This window comes from Dermacentor silvarum, chromosome 5 (assembly GCF_013339745.2).
Source record: "Dermacentor silvarum isolate Dsil-2018 chromosome 5, BIME_Dsil_1.4, whole genome shotgun sequence".
In the NCBI taxonomy this organism is placed as follows: Eukaryota; Metazoa; Arthropoda; class Arachnida; order Ixodida; family Ixodidae; genus Dermacentor; species Dermacentor silvarum.
In genome coordinates this window covers 154,929,632-154,955,575 of record NC_051158.1, presented here as the reverse complement: position 1 = coordinate 154,955,575, position 25,944 = coordinate 154,929,632, and the positions used below count along the sequence as shown (strand labels likewise).

The 25,944-nt window shown below is 46.5% G+C and overlaps 1 protein-coding gene and 1 long non-coding RNA gene across 2 annotated transcripts; both read left to right on the top strand.

Moving 5' to 3' along the window:
* The first annotated feature begins 4,133 nt into the window (after nucleotides 1-4,133).
* LOC119452635 (phosphoribosyl pyrophosphate synthase-associated protein 1-like) lies at nucleotides 4,134-16,347 on the top strand. Its single transcript, XM_037714645.2, has 4 exons — nucleotides 4,134-4,543; nucleotides 13,593-13,739; nucleotides 13,988-14,172; nucleotides 15,333-16,347. The coding sequence occupies exons 1-4, from the start codon at nucleotides 4,538-4,540 to the stop codon at nucleotides 15,334-15,336; spliced, it is 342 nt and encodes a 113-aa protein (XP_037570573.1). The 5' UTR covers nucleotides 4,134-4,537; the 3' UTR covers nucleotides 15,337-16,347.
* A 5,408-nt stretch (nucleotides 16,348-21,755) lies between these two features.
* Nucleotides 21,756-25,092, top strand: LOC125946077 (uncharacterized). Its single transcript, XR_007467389.1, has 3 exons — nucleotides 21,756-22,207; nucleotides 23,883-23,924; nucleotides 24,768-25,092. It is a non-coding gene; the product is annotated as an uncharacterized LOC125946077 (long non-coding RNA).
* Nucleotides 25,093-25,944: the final 852 nt, after the last annotated feature.

Below are 25,944 nucleotides of genomic sequence, written 5' to 3'. Positions count from 1 at the left end.
GCGCAAGTAGTTTTTTAGTAAACTCTTGTTAAAAAATATTCTCTCTGCGCAGGCAGTGGTCACTGGAAGGGTGACTAGAATCTGCAGCAGTATTTACACATTTACACAGAACCTGCAGTCGCAATGAGAGATGGGTATCTATTCCGGTGCTAAAATCTAAACACTCCCTCGATGACGTTGGCATACTTGTTTAGGTACCTTGCACAAAACGTAGGCTGTTCGATTCAAGCAAATACTGCACATGCTCCGCAGAGTGGCGATGAGACGCAGAGGAATTAAAGAGAACGACACCCTGAGGCTCGTACAGCCCTTCGTGATTTCCCGAATTACGTACGTGGCACCGTATCCCCTGCTAAGCACGGTCGAAAGGAACCAGATCGACGTGATGATCCGAAAAGCAATCAAGCAAGCCATCGGAGTCCCGATGAGTGCCTCCACGGACAACTCATGAGGTTGGGCCTGCATAACACGGTGGACGTACTGATCGAGGGCCACCTTTCCAGCCAGAAGCATCGCCTAAGTCAAACGAAGGCCGGCAGAAGAGTCCTGAAGAAGATCGGCTGGGAGGAGGCGAGACAGACGGAGCGAGGACAACTACCAGACGTCTGGCTAGAAGCCATCAAGGTAAAACCACTCCCCAAGAACATGAGCCCAGCACACCGCAGCGGCAGACGGGAGGCCAGAGCAAAAGCTTACAACAGGCTGCTGGCAGGGCAGAAGGGGGTAATCTTCACAAGACGCCTCCAAAGACAGAGGAAAAAGCTGGGCGACCGTAACGGTGACAACCAACGAAAAGCTGCTAACGTGCGCGACGGTAAAAAACAAACGGACGTCGACGAAGCAGAAGAGCTGGCAATTGCCCGGGCCCTCACTATACAAGGCAGGACCAGAGTGGTCACAGACTCGCAACAAGCGTAAGAAGCTTCCAGTCGGGCTGGGAGTCCCGGTTGGTGCTTCGGGTGCTCAAAAGGCAAGGAACCCCGTAAGGGGAGGAGATAGAACTAATCTGGGTTCCGGCCCACTCCGCAGTGGAGGGCAATGAGTTTGCCACCAGCAGGCCCGCAGCGCTATCACACCGAGCCGCAGCCGCGGAGAGGGAAGAGGAGAACGCAAAGAGCCAACCACTGGTCACGTACAAAGACATAGCGGAATATTACAGAAACGGGAGGACAGAGCTTCCCCGAGCCACACCTCAAGTTAACGAGGGAGCAGCAGACAACATATAGGCAGATCCAGACAGTCGTTTCCCACCCCGCTTACTCAAGCGCATGTACCCGAGCCAGTACGGGCAAGAATGCCCGTGTGTCCGCGAGCCGGATACACTCCAACACATGATAGCACAATGTAAATTTAGCCAACAACACCCACCACTCCTCACCAGTCCTAACCCCAACATGATCCCCCTACCCATCCAACCCCTTAGAGAGCGATGGAAGATCTTGCTGTCCAGCCCCGCCTGGAAGACCAGCTTTGGCTCGTAACCAGGGACCAGGCGGCGAGTACAGTTCATGGATTCCCGTGAAGTGGGAACCACTTCCATCCGGCGCATGCGCTGAAAAGCTCATGAAATAAAGTTTTCATTCGTTCATTCGATTCCATCGATATCCGTCGTTTCGTCAGGAAGTATGGAGAAGCAGCCTGCTTGTGCATCTAGGCTTTCTTTGATAATTTCAACACAAGTTTCTATAATTTGGTTTTGTGCATCTGGGCTTAAATACGAGGCATTACTGGGACAATTTTCCAAATGGTTCTTCAGATTTGTATCTCCCCAATCAGCTCGCATGCGAAGAAGCGCTCTGAAAATACCTGCATTTTCAACGGGGGCTATGCTTAAATCCATAGGGCCACTGTCCCTGTGTCCACGGAGAGCCAGACGTTGTCGCCCGCAAAAAAATCTCAATAATAGGCCGTTTTAATTTCTTCTGTTTTCTCATATTTACTTTGACTGCCCTGGTCGAGCTCATCGATCACATTGGGTACGCTTCCTGAAAATGTTTGGAGAAAATTATCAGCTGCTAGCTGACAGTCACGGTGATATTTAGTATTTTCGTGTTGTTGGAAGATTGCGAGCGCGTGCTTCCATTTCTGGAACGGCTTGGACACGAGGGCTCCAGTGCGCGCATGTTGGCCCAAGTTATAAGAACACTAACCCCATAAGTTCCAGAATGGAAAATCTATTAAAGCAGCCTTTGGAAATGTCAGTGCACCTTTCGCGTCAAAAGTTTATGAGAACTTTATACCCATAAAGTTTCGTAATTGAAATCCATGCGCTCCGTAGATTCCGCGGCCGCTGCGAGATGCTGCAACGCGCCCGCTCGCTATCGAAAAGTCCTTGAAAGTTTGTGCTCGGATGGGGCTCCTTGCGTTACGTGACTCCTGGTGCGAGAGCGTTGCCATTAAATCTAGCCCGAGTTGGCAATGTTCATGCCGAAATGTCTTTTCGAGCACGAAAAAGACATTGTAGACAAAATCAAGAATGATTCCCGGCGTCGGTGGTAATTTAGGTCGGCTGTGCATGCCAGCACGAAAAAATTGCGGGGGGGGGGGGGGGGGGCTGAAGCCCCATCAGCCCCCCCCCCCTGGCTACGCGCCTGTTCTTAACCCGTGGGAGGTACTCTCAGCAAACATGGCCTATACTAAATTTTAGCCTGAGATCCAGGAATTGTAACCCCTCAGTTCCAAGCAATTCATGAGTGAAACTCAAACGCTGCCCAGCTTGAATAAAAACATCTAAAACACTCCCAAGAGCAGTGAAACCGTCCTCTTTCTTTAATAGAATTGAAAGGTCATCGACGTACCGAAGCACTTTGATTACCTTCCCCCATTAAAAGCCAAATCAAGCGCACTGTCAATATGAGCTAAAAATATGTCGCATAGAATCGGAGCCACGCAAGACCTAATACACATTCCTCTACGTTGCAGAAAAGGCTGCTCGTTAAAAACAATAAATGTTACACTAAGATAAAATTCTAAAAGCGTTAAATTATGAACCAACAAGCAAGCGGAGTTTTGGAAATCGCTTTCGCCACTCTGTTCAATGCACTTCCCATATTCAACTAAAAGCTTATCTTGAGGTACTGAATAAAACAAGTCCTCAACGTCGACAGACAAGCCATAATCTATACTCTCGTTGTGTTTCACATATTCAGTGACTTCTTCAGATTTCCTCACGCGGAAAGGATCAACAACCGTGAGTCACTTAAGTATGCCAACGACATCGAAGGAGTACTTTTAGGTTTTAGCACTTGCAGGCAATCAGGTGTGCGTGGATTTGTGCTAGATTGACGTCGTCTCCGTATACAGTCGACAAGAGCACTCACCACGTTGGCCATCTCCCTTGGCGGAGATCGCCATGGAAATTGAAGAAACGAGCCCTGCTACTTCGCGCCACTTGGCTGTCGCGAAGGCACAGCAGGTGGCGCCGATCGCACAAATTCGAAGCCGCACAAACCACATGCAAAGATGTGACATCGCCGAGGCGCACACACCACGTGCAAAAAAGCAGCCAAAACTATTAAAAAAAAAAGAACGGATCCCGCAAAGTGATTTTCACGATAGTGCTGACCGAAAAAAGAAAGAAACAAGAAAAACTGCCGTCCCTCGAGCGTTTCGTTAGCTAAGGGCGAGCAGGCATGGTCTCCAAGACTGGAGGATGGCGCGTGCCGAGGAGGTGTAAAGAAAAATTCTGGATTGGCAATGCTGCTTCAAAGTGAAGCCAGGCCGCTGCCATCTTACTCCGGGCACGAAGAGACAACAGGGAATAGTGGAATGTAGGAAACACCTTTTCACCTTCTTCATGATTAAGGTGGCTGATTTTGCTGTACAGATCCTATTGAATATATATCTTTGTTTCGCTGGTTTTAGAAGGAAACTTGAATTCCGTGGCACATTTTTTTAGAGTTCTTGATGTCATTACTCAGTCAAATAAAATATTATAGCTAAAAACAACGAGCTTTATTTTCCATTTACCCTAGAGTTTACATTCGCAAAACAAAAGCACTTAAAGTGTGTGCGGACTGCAGCCTGCGCGGTACTCTTTTAGAGGTGAAGTCAAGGCAAGAGCTGCCTTCACCCCTGCTGGTAAACAGTAGCGAGGGCTGCCGCTCGAAAATTTTTTAACCTCCTTGGCGTGCGCTCTCGATTGATAGCATGCGCCTCCCATTCTTGGCGGCTATAGCATGGGCCACTGGAAACGAAGCCTGGCCAAGCCAGCAGAAAATCCAACATGACAGCCTCTAATATCTATCGGGTAGCAGGGCTCGGAACGAGTGATTTAGTCCGGAAATTGTGACGCGAAAATGCATTAACTCTATGGGAATCCTGACAGTGCATTTGTGAAGTCCGGAATATCCAACAAGTCTGCATCTTTGGAGTCCGAAAAATCCATCAACAACTGTAGTTTAAAAAGTAAACTACTATTTCTGTGCCATGTTTGACCAATGAATTTCATTTATACTACTTTTCTTTCGCAGTGCCTGCAGCGAAGGAGAAGCCACCAATCTATGTGGTGGGTGATGTTGGTGGCCGCATTGCCATCATGGTGGTGAGTATTTGAAGCGAATAGCTTTCTTTGGCTGCTGTGTACATTTCTTTGGGTGTGGCATCTTGCCAAAGAACGAGAGCAACACCAAAGCAGTGGCGACAGCCCTCCTTCTCTCTTGACACTTAGTCCGGCTATGGTGGCTGCGGGAAAGGAGAAGGGCTGTCAGCTTCCAAACCACCACTCAGAGACCACACCACTAACGAATCGGCTTTTACAGCCACCTATACTAACACTGCAGATGTGCTCGTTACTGACTGACTCTGTTCTCTACGGAATCACACAACAGAACAAACAAAACTGAACTAGTGGACATTGTAGGACAGAGGATGGAGCTGTATGCCTCAACACACCACGGTGGCCACATTTATTCTCGGCCACCACTGCTTGGTTCAAGCGTGGAAAAACACAGGAAAGCAGTGTGTAACTTGGAATATAGTCTCCTATGTTTGCAGCTAACCATTCAAGCATGCCAACTGGCTATGTAGAAAATCACTAAGGGATTCTTGTCGGAGAGCATTCTGGGTAACGAGGCATTTCCATATTATAGGTTGGTGGTGAAGGCAGCCACAGCGTCTGCCACAGTAAGGTCTGTTCTAAACTTTTGTGGGGATACTCCTGCACCCCTTCAAAGGGATTCCACGAAAGCCTTAACGAGTATAACTTTAATTGGACGGGAAGAGGCAGGCGTGGAATCGCTAGCACTGGCTAGTTTAGTTATGATAGTTCACATGAAACAAAGTTAAGGGGGGACGCGGCTTTCGCATCGCGAAAAACAGCTAAAAAATCGATTTTCTGAAAATAAAATTTTCGGTTTCTATAACTATTATTCTATCTGATTCCGAAATATCATCGCTGAAAACCAAGTAGAAGTGCTCTAAAAAAATTGTTGTATCAGCCAAGGTGCCGAAAAATTTCGCGGAAATCGCGAAAGAACGGCGTTTTTCAAGCCACGATATTGTTTCAGGAAGAAAGCAGGCCCACGAGTGTAGAAGATGTATATTTACAAGCGAAGTATATGGCGTTCAGGCAACGGCCAAGGTCTTCGTCTTCCTCTCGTTCGCGTCACCTTCTTCTTTCCTTTCACCGTAACATCACCCTCCCGGTGGGGTTAGCTCCGTCCCGGTGCAGGTTATAGAGCGTCGCTTAATGGGGGGACATAGGGCTTGAGCCTGGCGACGTGAACAACATCGCTAATGACGTTAGGAGGCACTGAAGGCTGACCGACTGGGGCGATCTCGTATGTCACGTCGGACAGTTGTCGTAAGATCTGGTATGGACCAGAATAACGGGAAAGTAGTTTTTCCGACAAGCCGACGCGACGTGAAGGCGTCCAGAGAAGGACAAGGGAACCAGGTGAATAATGGTGGTCTCGGTGCCGAACGTCGTAGCGTCGTTTTTGAGAAGCTTGCGAGACTGTGAGGCGATGACGGGCAACCTCTCGGGCCTGGGCGGCTAAGGCAATAGCATCGCGAGCGTAACCAGTGCTGGGTGATTGTACTGCGGAAGGTAGCAACATGTCGAAAGGCAAGATGGGGTCGCGGCCATACAAAAGGTAAAATGGGGAGCATCCGGCAGTATCGTGACGAGACGAGTTGTATGCGAAAGTGATGTACGGTAAAGCGACGTCCCAGTCGCGGTGATCGTCGGAAACGTACAGGGCCAGCATTTCAGTTAGTGTGCGGTTGAGTTTTTCGGTGAGGCCGTTCGTTTGAGGGTGGTATGCGGTAGCAAGCTTGTGTTCTGTAGAACAGGAGTGGAGCAGATCATCGACGACCTTCGAGAGAAAGTAGCGGCCGCGATCCGTGAGTAACTGGCGAGGGGCCCCGTGGTGCAGGTTGACGTCCTATAGTAGGAAGTCGGCGACATCTGTAGCGCAGCTGGTTCGCATTGCTCGTGTAATGGCATATCTCGTGGCATAATCTGTCGCTACAGCAATCCATTTGTTTCCTTTCATAGAAATAGGAAAGGGGCCAAGGAGGTCGAGGCCCACACGGAAGGAGGGCTCTGTAGGGATATCAATTGGTTGAAGCGAACCAGCAGGAGGCATAGCAGGCGTCTTGCGGCGCTGACACAGGTCGCAAGAAGTGACATAACGGCGCACAGAGCGATAAATGCCGGGCCAGAAGACGCGGCGCCGCAGGCGGTCGTAAGTACGAGTGATGCCCAGATGTCCAGCAGTAGGAGCGTCGTGAAGTTGCGGGAGCACGGCCAGTCGAAGGTGCTTTGGAACGACTAGGAGGAGTTCCGGGCCATCAGGACGAACACTACGACGGTATAAAGTTCCATCGCGCAAGGTGAACATCCGCAGAGACGGGTCATTAGGCGAGGAGCTTAGGCGTTCCATAAGTGTTCGAAGAACAGGATCTTGGCGTTGCTCGTCGCCAATATGGAGAAAGCCGGAGAGGGACGGAATACTGATGTCCGAGTCTGTATCGGTATCGTCCGGTTGATCCACGGGATTGCGGGACAGGCAGTCAGCGTCTTTATGCAGGCGCCCTGACTTATACGTAATAAAAAATGTATATTCTTGGAGACGCAATGCCCAACGTGCAAGTCGTCCAGTTGGGTCCTTCAAAGAGGAGAGCCAGCAGAGGGCGTGATGGTCAGTTACGACGCAGAAGCTCCTACCGAAAAGGTACGGACGAAATTTCGCGACCGCCCACACCAGCGCGAGACATTCCCTCTCAGTGATGGAGTAATTTCCCTCGGGCGTGGAAAGAAGGCGGCTGGCGTAAGCGATGACACGGTCGTGGCCCTGTTGACGTTGAGCGAGGACAGCGCCGATGCCATAACCACTCGCGTCAGTTCGTAGTTCAGTAGGCGCAGAAGGATCAAAGTGTGACAGAATCGGGGAGGTTGTAAGCTGCTCGATCAGGGTAGAGAAGACTTGCTCCTGCAGTGGTCCCCAAGAGAAAGAGACATTTTTCTTAAGAAGGTCAGTGAGAGGGCGAGCGATGTCGGCAAATTGTTTCACAAATCGCCGGAAATAAGAGCATAAGCCCAGAAAACTACGGTCATCGTTTGTTGAACAAGGTACAGGAAAATTGCGCACGGCGTGGACTTTCTGTGGATCAGGTTGGATTCCGGCGGCGTTTACGAGATGGCCGAGCATGGTAATTTCACGGCGACCGAAATGGCACTTGGAGGAGTTTAGCTGAAGGCCAGCCCTGCGAAACACGGAGAGTATGGTCGTGAGGCGCCTCAGGTGGCTCTCAAAGTTCGACGAAAACACAATCACATCGTCGAGGTAACAGAGGCATGTAGACCACTTCAAGCCGCGCAGCAGAGTCCATCATGCGCTCGAATGTAGCTGGCGCATTGCATAATCCAAAGGGCATGACTTTAAATTGGTACAGACCGTCCGGTGTGACGAAGGCGGTTTTCTCGCGGTCCATATCGTCGACGCTAATCTGCCAATAGCCGGAGCGGAGGTCAATTGATGAAAAGTATTGGGACCCGTGAAGGCAGTCAAGAGCGTCGTCAATGCGAGGCAGGGGATAAACATCCTTCTTTGTTATCTTGTTGAGGTGACGGTAGTCAACGCAGAAGCGCCACGAGTTGTCTTTTTTCTTTACTAAGACAACCGGTGATGCCCACGGGCTACTGGAAGGTTCAATGATGTCCTTGTCCATCATCTTGTCGACCTCTTTCTGGATTATGGCCCTTTCTGTTGCGGAGACACGATATGGCTGCCTATGAATGGGGCTTGCGTCACCGGTGTTGATGCGATGCGTGACAACAGATGTCTGACCAAGTGGACGGTCGTCCAAATCAAAGATATCCCGATAAGATGACAGGAGGTGACGAAGAGCTGTTGTTTGCTCGGGAGGTAGGTCAGGGGCGATCATCTTACAAACATCGTCTGCAGGCGTCGAGCACGAAGAAATGGGTGACAAAGGTGCGTTGGTACTCAGGAAGGATTCGGAGGTCAAAGAAGAAATCTCAAATTCTTCCAAAGGAGTGACAAGTGCGACGGCAATACCGTGTGGCAGCACATGCGTCGAAAATCCAAAATTGAGGATGGGCACCCGAGCGCAGTTTACGAGGATCCGGATTATGGTGCTCGGTAGGGCAATATGGCGTGACAAAACCACGTCAGTAAGCGGTGACACGACGTACTCGCCATCAGGTACGGGAGGACAGGGCGTCAGGAGGACATTGGTAGCCGCCTGTGGAGACAGCCTTGCAAACTCAGCAGAACATAAGCGGGGTGAAGCAAAAGTTGTTGCGTCTGCGTCGGCAGGAAGCGGCAGATCCAGCTGTACAACACCTGCGGAGCAGTCAATTTGGGCAGAGTGTTTCGAAAGGAAGTCGAGGCCGAGAATTAGGTCGTGTGGACAGTGCTCAAGGACGATAAATAAAACAACGCTATAATGGCCCGCAATGGTCACACGTGCTGTGCACATTCCAAGAACAGGTGAAGTACTCCCATCGGCGACTCGCACAGTGCATGGTACGGCGGGCGTCATAACCTTTTTGAGCCTTCGGCGGAGAGCAGCGCTCATAACTGAAAGCTGCGCTTCTGTGTCAACGAGAGATGTAACAGGAATACCATCAACTATAATGTCCAGTAGGTTCCCACGTGTAGGCAGGGTCAACAGAGGATTTGTGGGCCGGGTCGGAGTTGCAGCTTCACCTCCGGGAGCTGCACCGCCTAGTTTCCCGAAGGGAAGCGACCGGTTGCAGATGGGGACGAAGAGCGGTGAACGAGAGGCGAACGGGACCGACGGCCTTGCGGAGACGGGGAGCGGCTGGATATTGGTGGAGCACTGTCGGCGTTGATGTTCCTAGACGGCGTGTAGGGCGAGAAAGTGCGATTGTCTGGTACTTGGCGGTAGTGAGTCGGAGACGACCACCGAGGAGACGACGACCAGCGGTTACGGCAATGACGGGCGATGTGTCCAATACCGGAACAATTAAAATAGATGGGTCTGTCATCCGCTGTGCGCCAGTCAGCGGGGTTGCGGCGGAGTGGCGGAAAGCTTTGCGTCTGGCAGCGAGCGGCCGGAGAAATCTGGTAGGTGTTCGTATGGCGGACCGAGCAGAGAGATGGAATGCCCAAACTCGCTATTTCCTCCCGAATGACCGCTTGTATAAGCGAGATAGCGGGCACACTTTCCCGACAGTCGGAACGAATTGGAGCCGGAGCCATGGCCTCAAGCTCCCGGCGAACGATACGCGTTATATCTTCTGATCCTGTCGGCTGAACAAATCGCGGCGGGTCTTCGCACGAAGATGTCGCGGCGGTATTGGGCAGTCTGTCGAAATGTTGAGGTACGCGGCGGCCTTTCGCTTGTTCGAAGCGCCGCCACTCCTTTATAATTGCATCCACTGTGGCACAAACCTTACACATCAGCAGATTGAAGGCGTCGTCTGCAATACCGTTTAGAATGTGACCAATCTTGTCCGCCTCGGTCATGGTGTTATCAGCCTTGCGGCAGAGAGCCAGCACATCCTGTATGTACACGACATAGGGTTCTGTGGACGTCAGAGCGCGGCATCCAAGTTCTTTTTTTGCTGCCAACTGACGACCGACAGGTCTGCCAAACAGGTCTCGCATTTTTTCTTTGCAGACATCCCAGCTTGTTAGGTCAGCTTCATGCGTATCGTACCATTACTTCGCAGTTCCTTTCAGATAAAACATCAGGTTTGCTAGCATCATTGTTGGATCCCACCTGTTGTTGTCGCACACTCGTTCGTACATCGCAAGCCAGTCCTCGACGTCGGCGTTGTCCGTGCCACAAAATGTCCCCGGGTCCCGCAGATGAGTGAAGATGACCGTTGGCGTGGACTGCTGATGCTTTGCCGGTTGTGTCGGTTGATCTGCCATTGTGGCGGCAGGTAGATGACGTCCGCTGCGAAGTTCCGCGATTGTACCCAGCACCTTCCACCAAAATGTTGCAAGAAGAAAGCAGGCCCACGAGTGTAGAAGATGTATATTTACAAGCGAAGTATATTGCGTTCAGGCAACGGCCAGAGTCTTCGTCTTCCTCTCGTTCGCGTCACCTTCTTCTTTCCTGTCACCGTAACAATATCTCCGGAACGGCGCAGCCGAGCGCCGCCATCTTGGTCTCGATGGAAAGCGCATTTCTCCGTCTTCAAAATTTGCCGCTTCAGCTATTTCCTCCATACAGAAACGAGCACACAAAAAGCAAATGATTGAAGGTCGTGCCGGAGCCACCGATTGGCCGCGCCCGCCACGTGACTCCAGCGCGGTTCGCCATTGGTCCGGTGCTCGCTCCGTGATGGCGTCGTCTGCACCGCTTGTTGCGGTCTCCTCGCGTTCCGTAATCTCGACGAGTGTTAAAACGGGCGCTACGCGGAAATCGCAGTAGCGTGGCCGATCCCGCTTTTTGTGGACGTCTCAGACCCGCGGCTAGGCATTCCGAGCATCGGCGACGCGTACTTCGCGACCAAGTTTCGGGCACGGAATCCTCGGACACGAGACTAAGCCTTTCGCGCGTAGGCGCAACTGACTCGGCGAACAAGCACATTGCGCGCCGACTTCTCGTGTCCTTGCCTAAGCATTTCGTGCATCGGCGCCTCCGACTGCGTAACTAAGCACATCGAGCGTCGACTCGTCGAGCCCGCGGCTACGCATTTCGCACGTCGGCACGTCGGTCATCGAGTATCGACTCCTCGGACCCGCGGCTAGGCACTTTGCGCGTCGGCATTGCGAGCGTCGACTCCCCGAGCCCGCGGCTAGGCATTTCGCGCGTTGGCACCTCGGACTACGCGGCTAAGCTAATGGAGCGTCGACTCCTCGAGCCCGCGGCTAGGCATTTCCCACATCGGCACATCGCTCATAGAGTGTCGACTCCTCGGACCCGCGGCTAGGCACTTCGCGCATCGGCACCTCGAGCGTCGACTCCTCAAGGCCACGGCTAGGCATTTCGCGCGTCGGCACCTCGGACTGCGCGATTGAGCTCACCTAGCGTCCATTCGTTTGACCCGCGACCAGGCATTTCGCACATCGGCACCTCAGACCCGCGACTTAGCACATCGTGCGCCGACTCTATTATCGTATTGCCACGATATCTCGTACCAATACCTATCATACCAACCCTTCATAAAGAGAACCTCAGCATGAGCTCTGTTCACTAGGCCACTTGGGCTGGCACACACCTGGCTGCAGAAGTGAGGCATCATACAAAAGTACAGGCTGGAAAGGACCTAGCAGCTGCATTGCTGCCTATCTATCAGTGGCTCTCCTAACATCCATAGCTATTGTCAATGGAAGATGATCCAAAACGCTGCTGAGAGCCTTCATCAGTAACATGGTCGATTCTACCAAAGAAAATGCCTCACTGACTGTACTAGAGACTGCTATCAATGAGGCAGTCTGCAGGTACAACGCTAGAACTACTGTATATTTATGCCCACATAGTTCTGCACCTCACTTGGTTTGAAACCCAGGCACCATGCTCTTTGTAGAGCAGCAGTAAAGAAAGCCATACAAACATGAAAAACGCAGAATGAAGGCACAGCAGACCAGAGGCCACACGTCCAAGAAGCCCCACATCACAAAACACATCAAAGATTACAAATTTGGTGCGTTTTAGAGAACTGAAGAGAAGGTGAAACTTTGAGAGCCGTTTTCTCAAAACTGTTTTTAACACGAAAGTGTTTTATGCCGGGGTCCACCAAGACTTCACTGACGTATTTCCGTCACGGATATGACGTTCTTAAAATGTACATGAACATAATACAAAGAAAGAAACCAGAAGAAAAAGTTCCACAAACATGCAAAATTTCGAAATCGAACCCACGACCTCTCGGTCCGCGACGATAGATCGCCGCGCGTTTAACCCATTGCGCCACAAACGCATTTGCAGAGAGCTACACAGACACGCCTTATATATCTAAAACTCCTCCGTGTACCCGCGCTCTTGCTCGGGGCGGTGCCGCCGCCTACGAGCAGAAAAGAGAAGTACTGCATTATGACACTAACGCGCACCGACAGTGAACGCTTCGGTGGTCTCAGCACTACGACGCCTCGATGCCAGCATTCGAAGGGACGCTGGCATCAAGAAGCACTACCAACGCCACCTAGGTGGCGTTCACCGTACTCAGCACAGCGGAGCGTGGCCTCCGCAATTAGCTCTGAAAATGTTTCTGAAGTTGATCGCGGAGGCTGCAATTACGACGCGCTGTACGCGCTGATTTGACTCGGTGACGATTCAGTTACGTGCTTTGTCTTGCGCGTTGTATTAGTGTGTCAGTTACGTGCTTCGTCTTTCGCGTTGTGCTAGCGTGTGCAGCGTAGTGCAGCTTCCATATGCACGACGGTTGCTCATGGTCTTCGACGTTGGTAGTCGTGATGGAGGAGACGTGCCACCAGGCGTCAGCGTGGGTGCATCAACGCCTAAGGGCGCTTTAGCCACAAAACACCAATGGACATTATATATCAATGTGCAATAAACATTACACTACTTCTGTGAAGACACGTTTCACTTTCGTGTTCTATACCGATTCCTATATAAGAGGGATCAACCACATTTTTTCGCCTTTCTGCTCAGCTTCTGGAGCTGATTTCTTCATTACCGTTTACCCTATTTTGATTCTGTTTTTTTTGTCACGTTCCTTGGACTACAGTGCAGGTCGAGACAGTCTCGCATTTTTATCTTGACTCTTTATAAACTTATGGTGTGGCTATTCGTTCACCCCGAAAGTGTGCTTGGTGCGAAGGTAACTTGAAAAATGACTATCTAAAAAAATTTGTGTTCCGAAAAAAGCAAAAGTAATACTGTCACGACCTAAAGCATGTATTGAGCTATGCAGTCAATACTCAACGAGCCTTCCATCATGTTTTTTAAGCTCCCCAGGCCCTCCAGGAAGTTCAAGAGAGAAAACTTCTGCTCAATAAAATGTTCTCAAGGTATCACTCTCAAACTTTTATGGAAATATCAGGAAGACATTCTAAACATTTGTGCCAATTTTAATCAAAATGCATGAAGAAATCAGGAAGTTGATTTTCAAAGCCATGTCCCCCCTAAAAGCCTGTCCTTGCTTGCCTAAAGTGCCGCTGCACCTTGACATTTTCACCCAGGATGACATGGTGGATGACGTGCAGTCCTTCGTGGTGGCTGCCGTAGTGTTGAATGAGCGTGGTGCCTACAAGATCTATGTGCTGGCCACCCACGTACTCCTCTCCAGCGATGCTCCGCAGCTCATCGAAAACTCTCCAATCGATGAGGTCAGTCGGTCGTGTCATGGGTCTACTCAACCAGTTGCAAATAACTTTTGCGAAAATATGAAAATTGGTCAAAGTTTCATGAAAGGAATAGTTTTCATTCTACCCACGAGTAGCACGAAAAGCTACAAAGGAAGCTCATGCTAATGCCTCAGAAAGAAATTGTTCCAGCTTTCAGCTGGTCAACAATTATACATTTTTGACAGTACAGAGCAATCCCACTCATTGGCGGTGTGCGCCCTCCTGTGCAGGTGGTGGTGACCAACACGGTTCCGCACGAAGTGCAGAAGATGCAGTGCCACAAGATCAAGACGGTGGACATTAGCGTGCCTGTCCGAGGCCATCCGGCGCATCCACCACAAGGGGTCCATGTCCTACCTCTTCCGAAACGTCACGCTCGAGGACTGAGCACACCTGGGAGTTTGGTTTTCAGATGGTGGGCTCTGTGCAAAAGCCTTGTTCTCAAGCAATTCCTTCCCAGCGTTCCTTTGTTTTTCTCACTGTTCCTACAGTTTCGCAAGCGCGGAGGGCTGCAAATGTGCAACTCAATAGAGGAAAAGTTGCACCGGCGTCCTACCGAAACAGTGGCAGAATCCTCATTAAGTCCACTTCCCCTATTCATTAAGCCTTGGTGGGACAGATGGAGCTTCTTTAATTATTCGTCAGCCGTTGTGGCTCTCTTGCTGCGGTGTCATGCTGGTTTTCCCAGCTGCAGCATTCTTCTAATGGGGGTAAAATGCACAAATGCTATTCTATTGTATGTCCCAGCCAGCTGTCCGGGTCTTCGAATGATGATCCACGAAAGGTCCTCGACTCCCTAGGATGTTGCAGCACGATTGCTGATGCCCGCACTGTAGCTCTCATTGTCGCCGTTGATTTGGCCACGTGCTTCTTTGTCATTTTGTATAGGAGTCTTTACTCTGGCAGCAGTTATTGTAACCTCTAGCTAGCTCGTTGGTTCGTGGTGACATTGGTATTGTCTTCGTGTCTTTGACTTGCATTCGGTGTCTGGTGCACAACGGGAATCACCTCCACCAGACACCACATTGTAGTGAGAGGGAAGCACAGAACTGCCAAAAGTGACAGTTAACTGTTTGTGGGGCGAACTTGTGCATAACACAAAAAAAGAATAGACACAATACACAAACCACGGCAATAGCGGTGAGCACAGTCGTCAGTGGGTGAAATGTGGTCTTTCAGTCAAGTGCACTGGCTATTAATACATGACTCGTCGTACATTCCAGCATAATTGCTGGTGCTCGCATATGCTCGAGAACGAACAGCACCATTTGCATTGTATGCACAATCTGATAAGATGACACTCTTTCACTATAGAATCAGCAACAACATTCTGGAACATTGTGGATACATGTAGGCACATCTTGCACTGAGGAGTAACATCGTAATAGTGATTAGACGGACAATCAGTACTTGTTCTGTATAGCGAGGTTGAAGCTGGAAGGGATAATGACAACTGTAAGCTGTGGGATCTTCTGGGTTCTTATCCTTCATACTATTGCAATTAAAATAATAATTTGCTTATCGAATGAATAATTGTATATATCTCTGCCTGCAGCTACTGTGCACGCTTTTCAGGTGATATACCAGGTGCAGAAGACTTCATCACTCGCATTGGGTGCATTCAACGGATTATCTCCTGGTTGAAAAGGACCGCCGTTTGTAAAGCCCAGCTTCAACAGTACAAGAAGCAGCCATTTTTGAATTTTTATGCCTTATTTCTTTCGTTACATTTATTCTATTTGTCAAAATTACGTTCGATTTTTGATAGGCAGTGCTTCCTGACGATGTAAATGCCGTCTTCACCTATGTTCAGCTGTGAAATGTGCACAGCACTTTCGTCGCAGAAGAACTAGAGGTTTTTTGATCTCAAGATGCATTGCTTGTCGAAGCGGTATTGCATCATGTGCCGTGATGAAAAATGTCACGAAAGCACTATGTGGATGCTGATGATTGGCTCAAAGTGGCCAAATTATTTGCGAGTGGGAAACCACGCTTCCTCCTATTTTACTTATTTTGAAAGTTGCATCAGTTCAGTGCTTCACACATATATAAATGATTTAACTTACTGTTTACCACCTCTTAAAAGCACTTCGATTTCTTGTTTCACATATTCTTGGGACTATCTTTAACCAATGCAGTTGCTGTGTTCTTCAGCTGCTGTCCGAACTGCGTAAAGGTTTTTGACGGTAGCAATTCGACACAGATGGTTTCTCGCACTTTTCTTAAACCTGATGAACAGTTAACGGGTATGGGCACACTTTCAGGATATCTAAATATTTTCTTCTGCAAGAGGTTGTTCGAACTTCAGATGTCACTTGCATTGTGTTTTAACCCATGCATTTTTTAGTGTCAGTACTTGCTTTGTCTGTGAAACTTGTGTTCAGAAGCTGTTTAAGTTGGGCCAGTTGGTACATATTCGTAATTGGAATGGTGGAAGCAACGTGAAATAATGCAGACAGAGGGCCAGAGAAACCAAGACAAGCGCGGCACTAACAACTGAAGTTCATTGAAGCAAAATGTTATAAATATTCGAAAATGTATAATACCACAGAGTGCACTGTGCAAACTGTTTGAGGCTGGATGGGGTTCTTATGATTTCTCATTTTCACAGAGTTTGCACAGTGTGCTCTTCTATAAACTTTAATTGTTAGTGCAGCGCTTTTGTTTCTCTTTCCGTCTGTCAGTTTTTTTGCACCGCTTTCAGCATTCCAACCATGAAACTTGTGTTTGCATCACATTCAGGGCCAGGTTGCAATGCATTGTGGGCACTTAGGAAAATAATAACTGCGCTAAAACGAGACACTAGAACGAAGTGGACAGGACGATCGCAGACTAACAACTGGTTTATTGGAAAAGTACACCACCCTTTTTGAAACAAACTTTCCTCAAAGCAATCTTTCCAGCAAAGAGCGCGATTTCATTTTTAGTAGATAGAAGTCTTGGAACCTGTCATGTTTGTCATTGCGCATGCACCTAGTTTGTTTCAAAAAGGGTGGTGTACTTTTCCAATAAACCAGTTGTTAGTCTGCGATCGTCCTGTCCACTTCGTTCTCGTGTCTCGTTTTAGCGCAGTTATAATTTTCCTAAATGTCTTACCAACTAGCCCCCCATCAAACGCTTCTCGAGTTCATTGTGGGCACGCCAAGTTATTTCATGATTTGTGCCTATTTATATAAGTCTATCACTATCGAAGACAATGTAATTCCAAAAGCATGCAATTCATTTGAGTGTCAAGTTTTCTGCACAACATAGAGGTAAAAAAAAACTATCCACAACCTTTGCATTTTATGTGTTGCCACGCTTTTATGTACCAGAAATACGAAGTGTGGGGTTTAGATATTGTGCCCAATTTTGTGTTTTTGGAAGTAAGGCATTCGAGTTTTGCCTGCTTTGCAATGTGCTATTTTCGGCGAGTTCTTTTTCTGTTGTCCATGTTTAGCACTCTACTTGAGTGCCGAGGTCATTCTTGAGCACACCATATTTTGAGAAAACTTATATACATCACTTGTAAAATGTTGTTTTTGTTCTAAGAACCTGGTCAACTGATGTGGTACTATATTATTCTATAAACACACAGCCAAACAATTGAGCTGTCAGAATTTGGTCAACATGGGGAAAGTTTTGATTAGGTCGCATTCTTTGAGCTGAGATGCTGCAATGCTGCAGAAGCGTGTGTTTTGAACTCGAACGATGTGAGGCCAGTATGTTTTTTACTGGGCTTGTGCACGGCATTAGTGTTATCATTTTTGGTATTGATGCATAGCCGAGTGTGTGTAGACATTGTAGTCAATATTTTTTGGGACTTTTTTTTTAGAACTATGTTTCCAAGGATGTCCAACCTTACATTTTGGGGTGTGGGAAAGCACTTGTAAGCAGCTGGCAGCTGTCTTGTGAATAAATGAATACTACTTTGTTAATTGCCTTCATTTCCTTTGCAATGACTCGCTGACATAAAAGGGACCATAAAACAGTTTGAAGTTGTGCATGAATGGTTTTATTTAATAGATGTTTTTAATAATATTGAGGGCCAATTTTAAGGGTACTGTGCAAATCCCATAATTTGTCTGTATAAAAAATGTGCCGTCCTTAACCCTTATAAAAATGACTATTGAAATGTTGTTGGCATATTGTTGAGGAATTGTTGACACAATATCCTTTCAATAATGTCTCAATAGATATTGAACGTACACAACAATACCTCAACAACAAAGTTGTTGAGCGCTTCACAACAGTAAAGTCATTGACTAATTGTTGTTGACATATTGTTGAATAATGTTGAGTACTATTGAGAATTTTTGAGCAATATTGACATTAAATATACATTAGAAACACACATGTAGACGTGTATGTGTTTTACACATATATATCGTTTTATTGTTCACTTAATCAGCACTAAATATGTAGAGTGTCACATAACTTGAAACAAATGCCTATCTCTCGAGTCGTAACTGGGGGAGCTTGTGGCAAGACGACGCTGCCGCAGGCTTTCCGCTTCGTTTGCCCTAAATTCAGGGTCGGCGGCTCTTCGCTGACGTTTCGCCTGGGCTTCGGAAGCCGTCACGCTACAATCAGCATGCTAGAATCGGACGACAAGCTTTGCTTACGTAAGATGCTTACGGCGACATGCTTTGCTTTCAGATATATATTCAATGTCAATATTGCTCAACACTTCTCAATAATACTCAACATTATTCAACAATATGTCAACAACAATTAGTCAATGACTTTACTGTTGTGAAGCGCTCAACAACATTATTGTTGAGGTATTGTTGTGTACGTTCAACAACTATTGAGGCATTATTGAAAGGATATTGTGTCAACAATTCCTCAACAATATGCCAACAACATATCAATAGTCAGTACTCCATTTTCTCGACAGAGGAAGGGCTGTTAACTTTGTCTCTTTGGGTCCCGCGTATGACAAGGGCAGTTCAAGGAAGCGTTAGAGGTCCCCGTGCCCACAGGGGATATGTGCCATGGAGCTTGGACCCTTTCTGCACTGCCTCCAGGATCGGCCCACATGAAACGGGTGCCATTGATCTTGGACCCTTTCTGCACTGCCTCCAGGATCGGCCCACTTTATCTGCCCCTGTATCTATCTGCCTTTTGAACGTTGCTATTGGAAATGACAAAACTTCAGCGTAATAGAAGTTACAGCTGGAGTGATATTGTCAAGAAACATTGGGAAGAACTCGCAAGCAATATTTTTTTGTAATTTGTTTGGAGAGTAACTAGCATGTGTAGTAAAGGGTTGGTGCCAGAGACCGCCTTTTTTCAAGTTTGACTGGTTGCTCGGATGACCTCGTTTTGTTGTCGCAACTTGTCATAGTGGTTTTTGATGTGTGGCAAAGCCAGTGTCAAGCAGACACCATTTACTATTTTGTTTGCTCATATGTTTTGTTTATATCAGGTACAATGCATTGCATGTACAGTACGCTATATTGCACTCTACGTCCATGCCACAGTTGTACTCATGCCTACGGGTGACAAAATTTCATTTTCAACTTGCCGGCATGTTCTCGTTTTGAATGCCCGGATAACAGCTTTGGCTTTTGGCTCAAGGTCACTTGAAGATCGCCGACAACGGGAGCTAAAAGCATTTCATGCTTGAAAGAGTAGGCAACCTTAAACTTTGACTTAGGTGTTTCTTTTCGGCACTCGCATCCCGGCGTTGGTGTTCTGTGCTTTGGTAAACAGTAATAAGTGATTTCTGATCAATTATAATTATTCCAGACACTTCAGTAACTCAACTTGAACTAAGCTTATGCTTTGATATCATGTCTATAAAGAAACCGATGGATTTTGCACTGTACTACTTTGTTTCGTTTTTTCCTGATTTATTTTTAATCTGGTCTCAGCTAATTAGTCATAATTATCCCAGACACTTCAGCAAGTAAGCTTGCAACAAAACTGATGCTTTGATATCATATCTATAATGAAAGTCATGAATTCTGAACTGAACCATTTTTTTCTATTTTTCTGATTTAGTCGTCTCAGCTAATTATTTCTAATTATTCCAGACACTTCAGTAACTCAACTTATAGCTAAACTTATGCTCTGATATCATACGTATAATGAAATTCGTGAATTTTGTACTGTACTATTTTTTTCGATATATTTTCACCTCTTGATCATCTCAGGAGGTGAACCGAAAGTACTGTCCAAAGAACAAATGGCACTCGATGCTCCTGCCACTAAAAACTCCCGATACAGCTTTCTATTGCTCAATACGTGCAACATAAAATTGATTTTCTTTCTTATTCTTTTTTTTTTCTAGCGTGAAAGAAGCCCGCGAATACACGCAAAATTGCCGAACAACTAGCCACTCGAGGCACTATGCGTGTATCCGCAGGCTTCTTTCACGCTCGGAAAAAACACTTTTATGTACCACGTATTGGGCAACAGAAAGCTGTATCGGGAGTTTTTCCTGTTGCTCTATAATTTTCTGATTGACACTTTTCAGCTAAATATAATATCTGAGAAGCTAATTATTTATTATTAATTGATTAATAATTATTAATTATAATGATTGTCTAATTAGTTATCTAATGCAAAAAATTGAGTATCTGTAAGCGACGGCAAACAACATTACCTTGGTTCTGTCCAGCTACTTGGCATTTGCCTATATTTAAGTGTCGGTGCAAGAAAGTTGGGACACCCTGTATATACTGGGTGTTCAAAATTATAGGCTTTACGAAAATTTTTAAAAATCGCTTGTAGCAGGTAGCGTAATTCTTATCACTTTGCTTGGTTATTCGAAGAAACGGACATTAGTAACACAAGAAATTGAAACTAATATTCTAATAATTAACAAAAAATTACTAATGAACTTCTTAGTTAATTATTTTACGACACATATTGCAATATATGAATTGTAGCCGGTGAGTTTGCAAGACGCATCCACCTAAAATGAATTTCCAGTATAACACCAGTTTCGAGATATTATTGCCCAAAGTGTGGGACGAAATACATGGGCGTTTTAGTTACTTTAGTTAGTTACGTTTTAGTTACGTATAAAACAGCATTTTGGTAACAAAGTCAGTGTAACAACAGTGCGTTTTTACGGCGAGTTTGATGGCGCATATCTCCAAACTGGTGTCATTCTGGAAATTCATTCCAAGTGGATAGGGCTGAAAAGATCACCGGCTCAAATTCGTAAATCGCAATATGTGTCGTAAAGTAATAAAATAAGAAGTTAATTAGTGATTTCTTCTTAAGTAGTTGAATGTTTGTTTCGATTGCTCGTGCTACTAATGTCCGCCTCATCGATTAACCCAGCTCAATGATAAGAATTATGCTACCTGCCACAGGCGATTTCTAAAGCTTCCGTAAGACTTAACAATGACCATCCTGTATATATATATATATATATATATATATATATATATAGACACAAAATTGGAGCACAAGACAAACGTCCCAACAAGCAGTGACCAATGACCGATGATTGGGCACCTCCTGGATTCCCATCGGCTTCTATTGTAAGTGGCCAGTGCCCTGTCTGTGTCAGAAAACGGCATTGCCTCCATGTTAAATATGGGCGAGATGGTGGGAAAAGGAGTATGTAAGCATAATAAATAACTATGTTTTTAAAGAGTGCGTTTTGTTTAGTTGTTAGCCCTTAGCGCACAATAAAATGAAACAAGTTTGGGTGATCTCTGCGACGTGGTGTCCATATTTTACATGAAAGCCTAGGTCTATTCTGTAACACGTAGAGACGTGGTGCTGGCCAGTGTGCTGGGAAACTGCTTGGCCACCACGCACAATCTACGCTGTTATACTTTGCCGGTAGCAAATCGTAGCGCAGAAGCACCGGTACAAATGTTTAATCAACGGGACGGCATGCTGTCTACCGTTCGTCATGATGTCAAACTAACAAGCACGAACAGCGACAATTGTGTACTTGCTGGTCCGTAGTTCACTTCGCGCCGGTTGCTTCACGTATTAAAATAAATATTTCTTTTTAATAAAAACGATTATAACTGTGCGCGCACACAGGGCGCGACATTTGCGACGTTTGAATTTTGCACTATTTCCCGCGCGCTCCGTACGTGACCGGCCGGCGCACTGCGTTACCGCGATAAAGAAAATAGTTCCTCAAGGAAGCTAAGCAGAAAACTTTCACACTCTTGCAAACCACAGAAATTGTTAAGAAATACCATTATATTACAAGATTTGTTAATAAATATGGCAATTCACATCTATGAAAGCGTGGATTTGTATGCGCGCTTTTGTGTGAATGCGCGCTTGCGCTGTTGACTCTTTGGCGGATTCCGGAACTTTGTGCGTGCGGCGTATGTGTGCGGGTTGCGTGATGAATTTGCTGTGTTTTCTGTGCCCTTTGCCTCGCTGTGACATCATTGGTATATTACAACTTATTGCTCGGTCTTTATGGGCTACACGGTGCCTCGAAGATCACCATGATCGCCTCCGACTCAGCCACATCGAAGGTGAGCGAGTGTTTCGAATTCCACTTGCTCGTTCATTGCGACGCTATCAGAAAAAGTGCGTACAGAGCCCGTGCGTGTCTTCCACGCGCCTGTGTGCTCGTTTTCATTACTAGTACTATCCTTCCGTTGCGAGAATTGGTTGTGCAGCACTAGATTTGTGATATTGAGCATGAAGTTTTGTCCTGATTTAACTTCACAGCGCGCTTGCGGCGACGTAAAGCAGCAATGTGGAGCCAGCTAAAACAGGGCATGTTGTGTCACGGCCGGGCTCGACTGGCGCGCGCGCCAGTCGCGCCCGGCCGTGGTTGTGCGCGCCACGATTTTTGGTACGGTGTTCCAGCACCGATTGAAATTAGCCTTATTAATGAGCGCTCGTGCTCTGCCGTTTTGGTGGGCAGCTATGTGGAGCCAGCTAAAACAGGGCATGTTGTGCGCGCCACGATGTTTGGTACGGTGTTCTAGCACCGATTGAAATTAGCCTTATTAATGAGCGCTCGTGCTTTGCCGTTTTCGTGGAAACAATGCGACGTGAAATAATCCGAACTGTACTGTAATCAAGTATATTTCGTTCGCGCAACGCCGTCCATTGACGTGCATCTACTACATGGCGTGTCGGGATGGGCGAAAATATGCGCGGGGCGTTTTGCCGTTCTAATGTATTCTGCTGCGCTGTTCGCTTGAGGATCGAGTGCCCAGAGTCCGCTGATACGCCGTGCGGTAGACACGCGCTGTGGCGTGATAATAATAAAGAATCGCAATGGCGTATATGTGATTCTATGTGATAGGTGAGATAAAAAAGGGCTGATGCCAGTGAATGCTGTGAAATCATCAGGTTATGTGTGGTTTGTTTTCCACTGGTACGCGCGCGGTGAACTTTTTTTTAACCATTATCTCCCTTCGACGCCATCGAGTACTTCGCGCTAACGCCTTCGCGTAGGCGCTCTATATTCACGGAAAAGGCAGATTCTGTGGGATGCTATGTTCTGCTTTAGTGGGATGAAACATTCAAAATAATGTCATCGTGTGAAGTTTCAGCCTTTGGCCCTTCAGTAACTGATTGATATAACTAAGTTCGAAAATCAGTAAAGGAACGAGATGCTTGGGCATATTTGCCGTGTCGTCCCACTGTGCTCCCAGTGGCATGTAAGCGTTATCAACAAATGTCAAAAATTAGCAAGGCTTTTTATGAGATAGAAGGAGACAGCTATGTCAATAAGTTATTTTGCTTTGAATTCACACACTAAAGAGGAGAGAGAGTTAAAGGGGAGCGTATCCTTGTGATCTAAATGACGCTTTGCCATAAGCTTGGAACAATGCTTTGTTGGTGGAGCAGTTCTGTGGAATACTTAGAGAGTAAGCAAACTGCAGTAGCAGCAGTTAGATGGGGAGTAAAAAATGCAACACTGGTTTTATATGAACGAGCTACCTTTAAGATGTGGCCGCAACAGTTCATGCAGTAGATGAGCAAAAATAATTTTAAAATTTAGGAGAGAAATTAAAAATAAATTATTTGCCCACCTCACACTGCCAGTGGCAAGAGCAGCCATGCTTTAATGTTTTCAATCAGTCATTTATATCCATCCATTTATGTCGGCCTAATCGTCCATGTAGATGTTTTGATTGTTGCTTTTCAGTTATCGTGGCGTCACAATTTAATACTGACGTCTGTTTTCAGAATCAAAATGAGCCTGGAGACGCCACAGCCGGAATGCAAAAGGTGAATTCTTTGGCCATGCATCATCTAGCATCACCATTATCAAATGCACTGTTGCCAGGAGAATGTATTGCTGGGAGGTATTCTCCTTAAGATTTAGTAAAAATGGTAGCATTAAGTGTCTCCTTTGCGATTTTGCATAGCCTTTGATTTGTGAGTCGATTCATTTATTTGATGAGGTGGATGAGGCACACCCTGTCTTTGTGTCTTATGTACACATTCAGCTGAGTAGGTCTGGGACACAGCAAGCGAATCTGATGTGTAGTGGTAATATCGCATTAACGTCGACAGTTATCTTCCTGTTTGAGATCTTCCTGTTTGAGCTGCTTGCTACTGCTGCTTGCCAACACAAGCGGCAGTTGCCCACGATGGCGTGAAAGAGGTTCATTGAAGTATGGCACATACTCTGAGTAACATACCCAGAGATCCAAGCAGGTCCATCAGATGGTTATTAACCCACTTCCCGTCTACATAGCAGCCCTACCCATTAGGCCATTGACCACCAAGTGACACAAATTGGCTGAAAAATAGTTAGACAGACACCCGAAAGTATGTGAAGTATCCTAAAAATGCTACTTGCATTAAAGTTTTCAATGCTTTGGTTTACTTACTATTTTATTTTGTACTGGGTGAATCCTTGTTTTTCTGAAGCACATGACATCCCAACAGCATAACAAGCTATGACATTAGTTTTAGTTGTTTTATTAGTGACATTAGTTGACATTTTAGGTCTGGAGCAGGCAGTATTTCTGTGATTTATTCGGAGTATGGCTGTTGTGTAAATGTGCTTAAAATCCTTAAACTACCTCACTAATATTATTTACCTAAACGTGCCGTTTCACATAGGTTGGAGAGGTGCTCATTCAGATGATCCTGGCACAGCTTGCCATGGTGGACCAGGCAAGTTTGCAAGGGCCTTGATTCACCATGTGTTCACTGAGGAGAACCTCATGGGCCACTTACTTCTCGGAAACACCACCACCAATAGGCAAAAAGAGGCTCTTGGCCTTATCAGGGTCAACGCTGTTATAGGCAAGTACCGTACATCCTTTTACCCATTGCATTTTTGCCTTCACATTTTGTACTTGGAATTACCAGCTTGCTATTAGCACAACAAATGACTTTCAAGTAGCCTGTGTCTGCAACTACGTGCTACAATAGCCTACTATATGGAATGAACGTTCATTTGATCTCAAGTCTCTAACGCCTCTATACTAAAGTGCTAAATTTTAAAAGCAGCATTAACTGCCAGAAGTGATTGGTGGCTCCAACTGACAAAGTTAGGTGTATTTGCGCATTAGTTGCACTACTTGACTGTCATTGCAATGAACAGTTGCAATGAAGCAACTACCAATCTGTAGTACCAATCTGTGAAGCTTGCTACCAATCTGTTGCTATAGTGGGTGTGCTTAAGTAGCCTGAAAGTGTTGTTATAGGAATTGTGGAGAAGCTATGCTCAAGTGCAGTTACTGCTCAACTCGAGGGACAGCACTTCCACCAAATTTCAGCAATCAAAATGGCCCTCCAGATTCTGTAACGCAAAACATAGTGGTTTCACCTATTTCAACAGACCACATTGAATTTTGAATTGCTCCTGTCTTGAAGGAGGTCCGTGTGGTGGCAGACAGTAGCGTTTAAGCAGAATGAGCTTAAGTTACGGGGCATAATTGTTTGGTTGTTTCGATGAAAGCAACAATAGGAACAGTTGCCCAATTCGTTGTCAACATTGCTATGTTTAGCAATGTCCATTCATTCTAAGGACTCAACCAATTAAGATCCAATTTATCACATTGTATTCTAGGATGTGGAAAAAACAAAGGTATTTATTTGACTTTTCCTCACGTTCCCATAAAATTATCAGTACTCAATAGGCCCTTGGCAGCTACTATATAAAGCTTATTACAGAACATGAGGCATGTCCACAGCTCCCACTCTGAAATTGTTGGAAATGTCTCCTGGCTTTCTTAATTCAAGGACGCACTTGCCTGTTTTCAGCGTTATTATAAACCAGTGCTCAAGTACT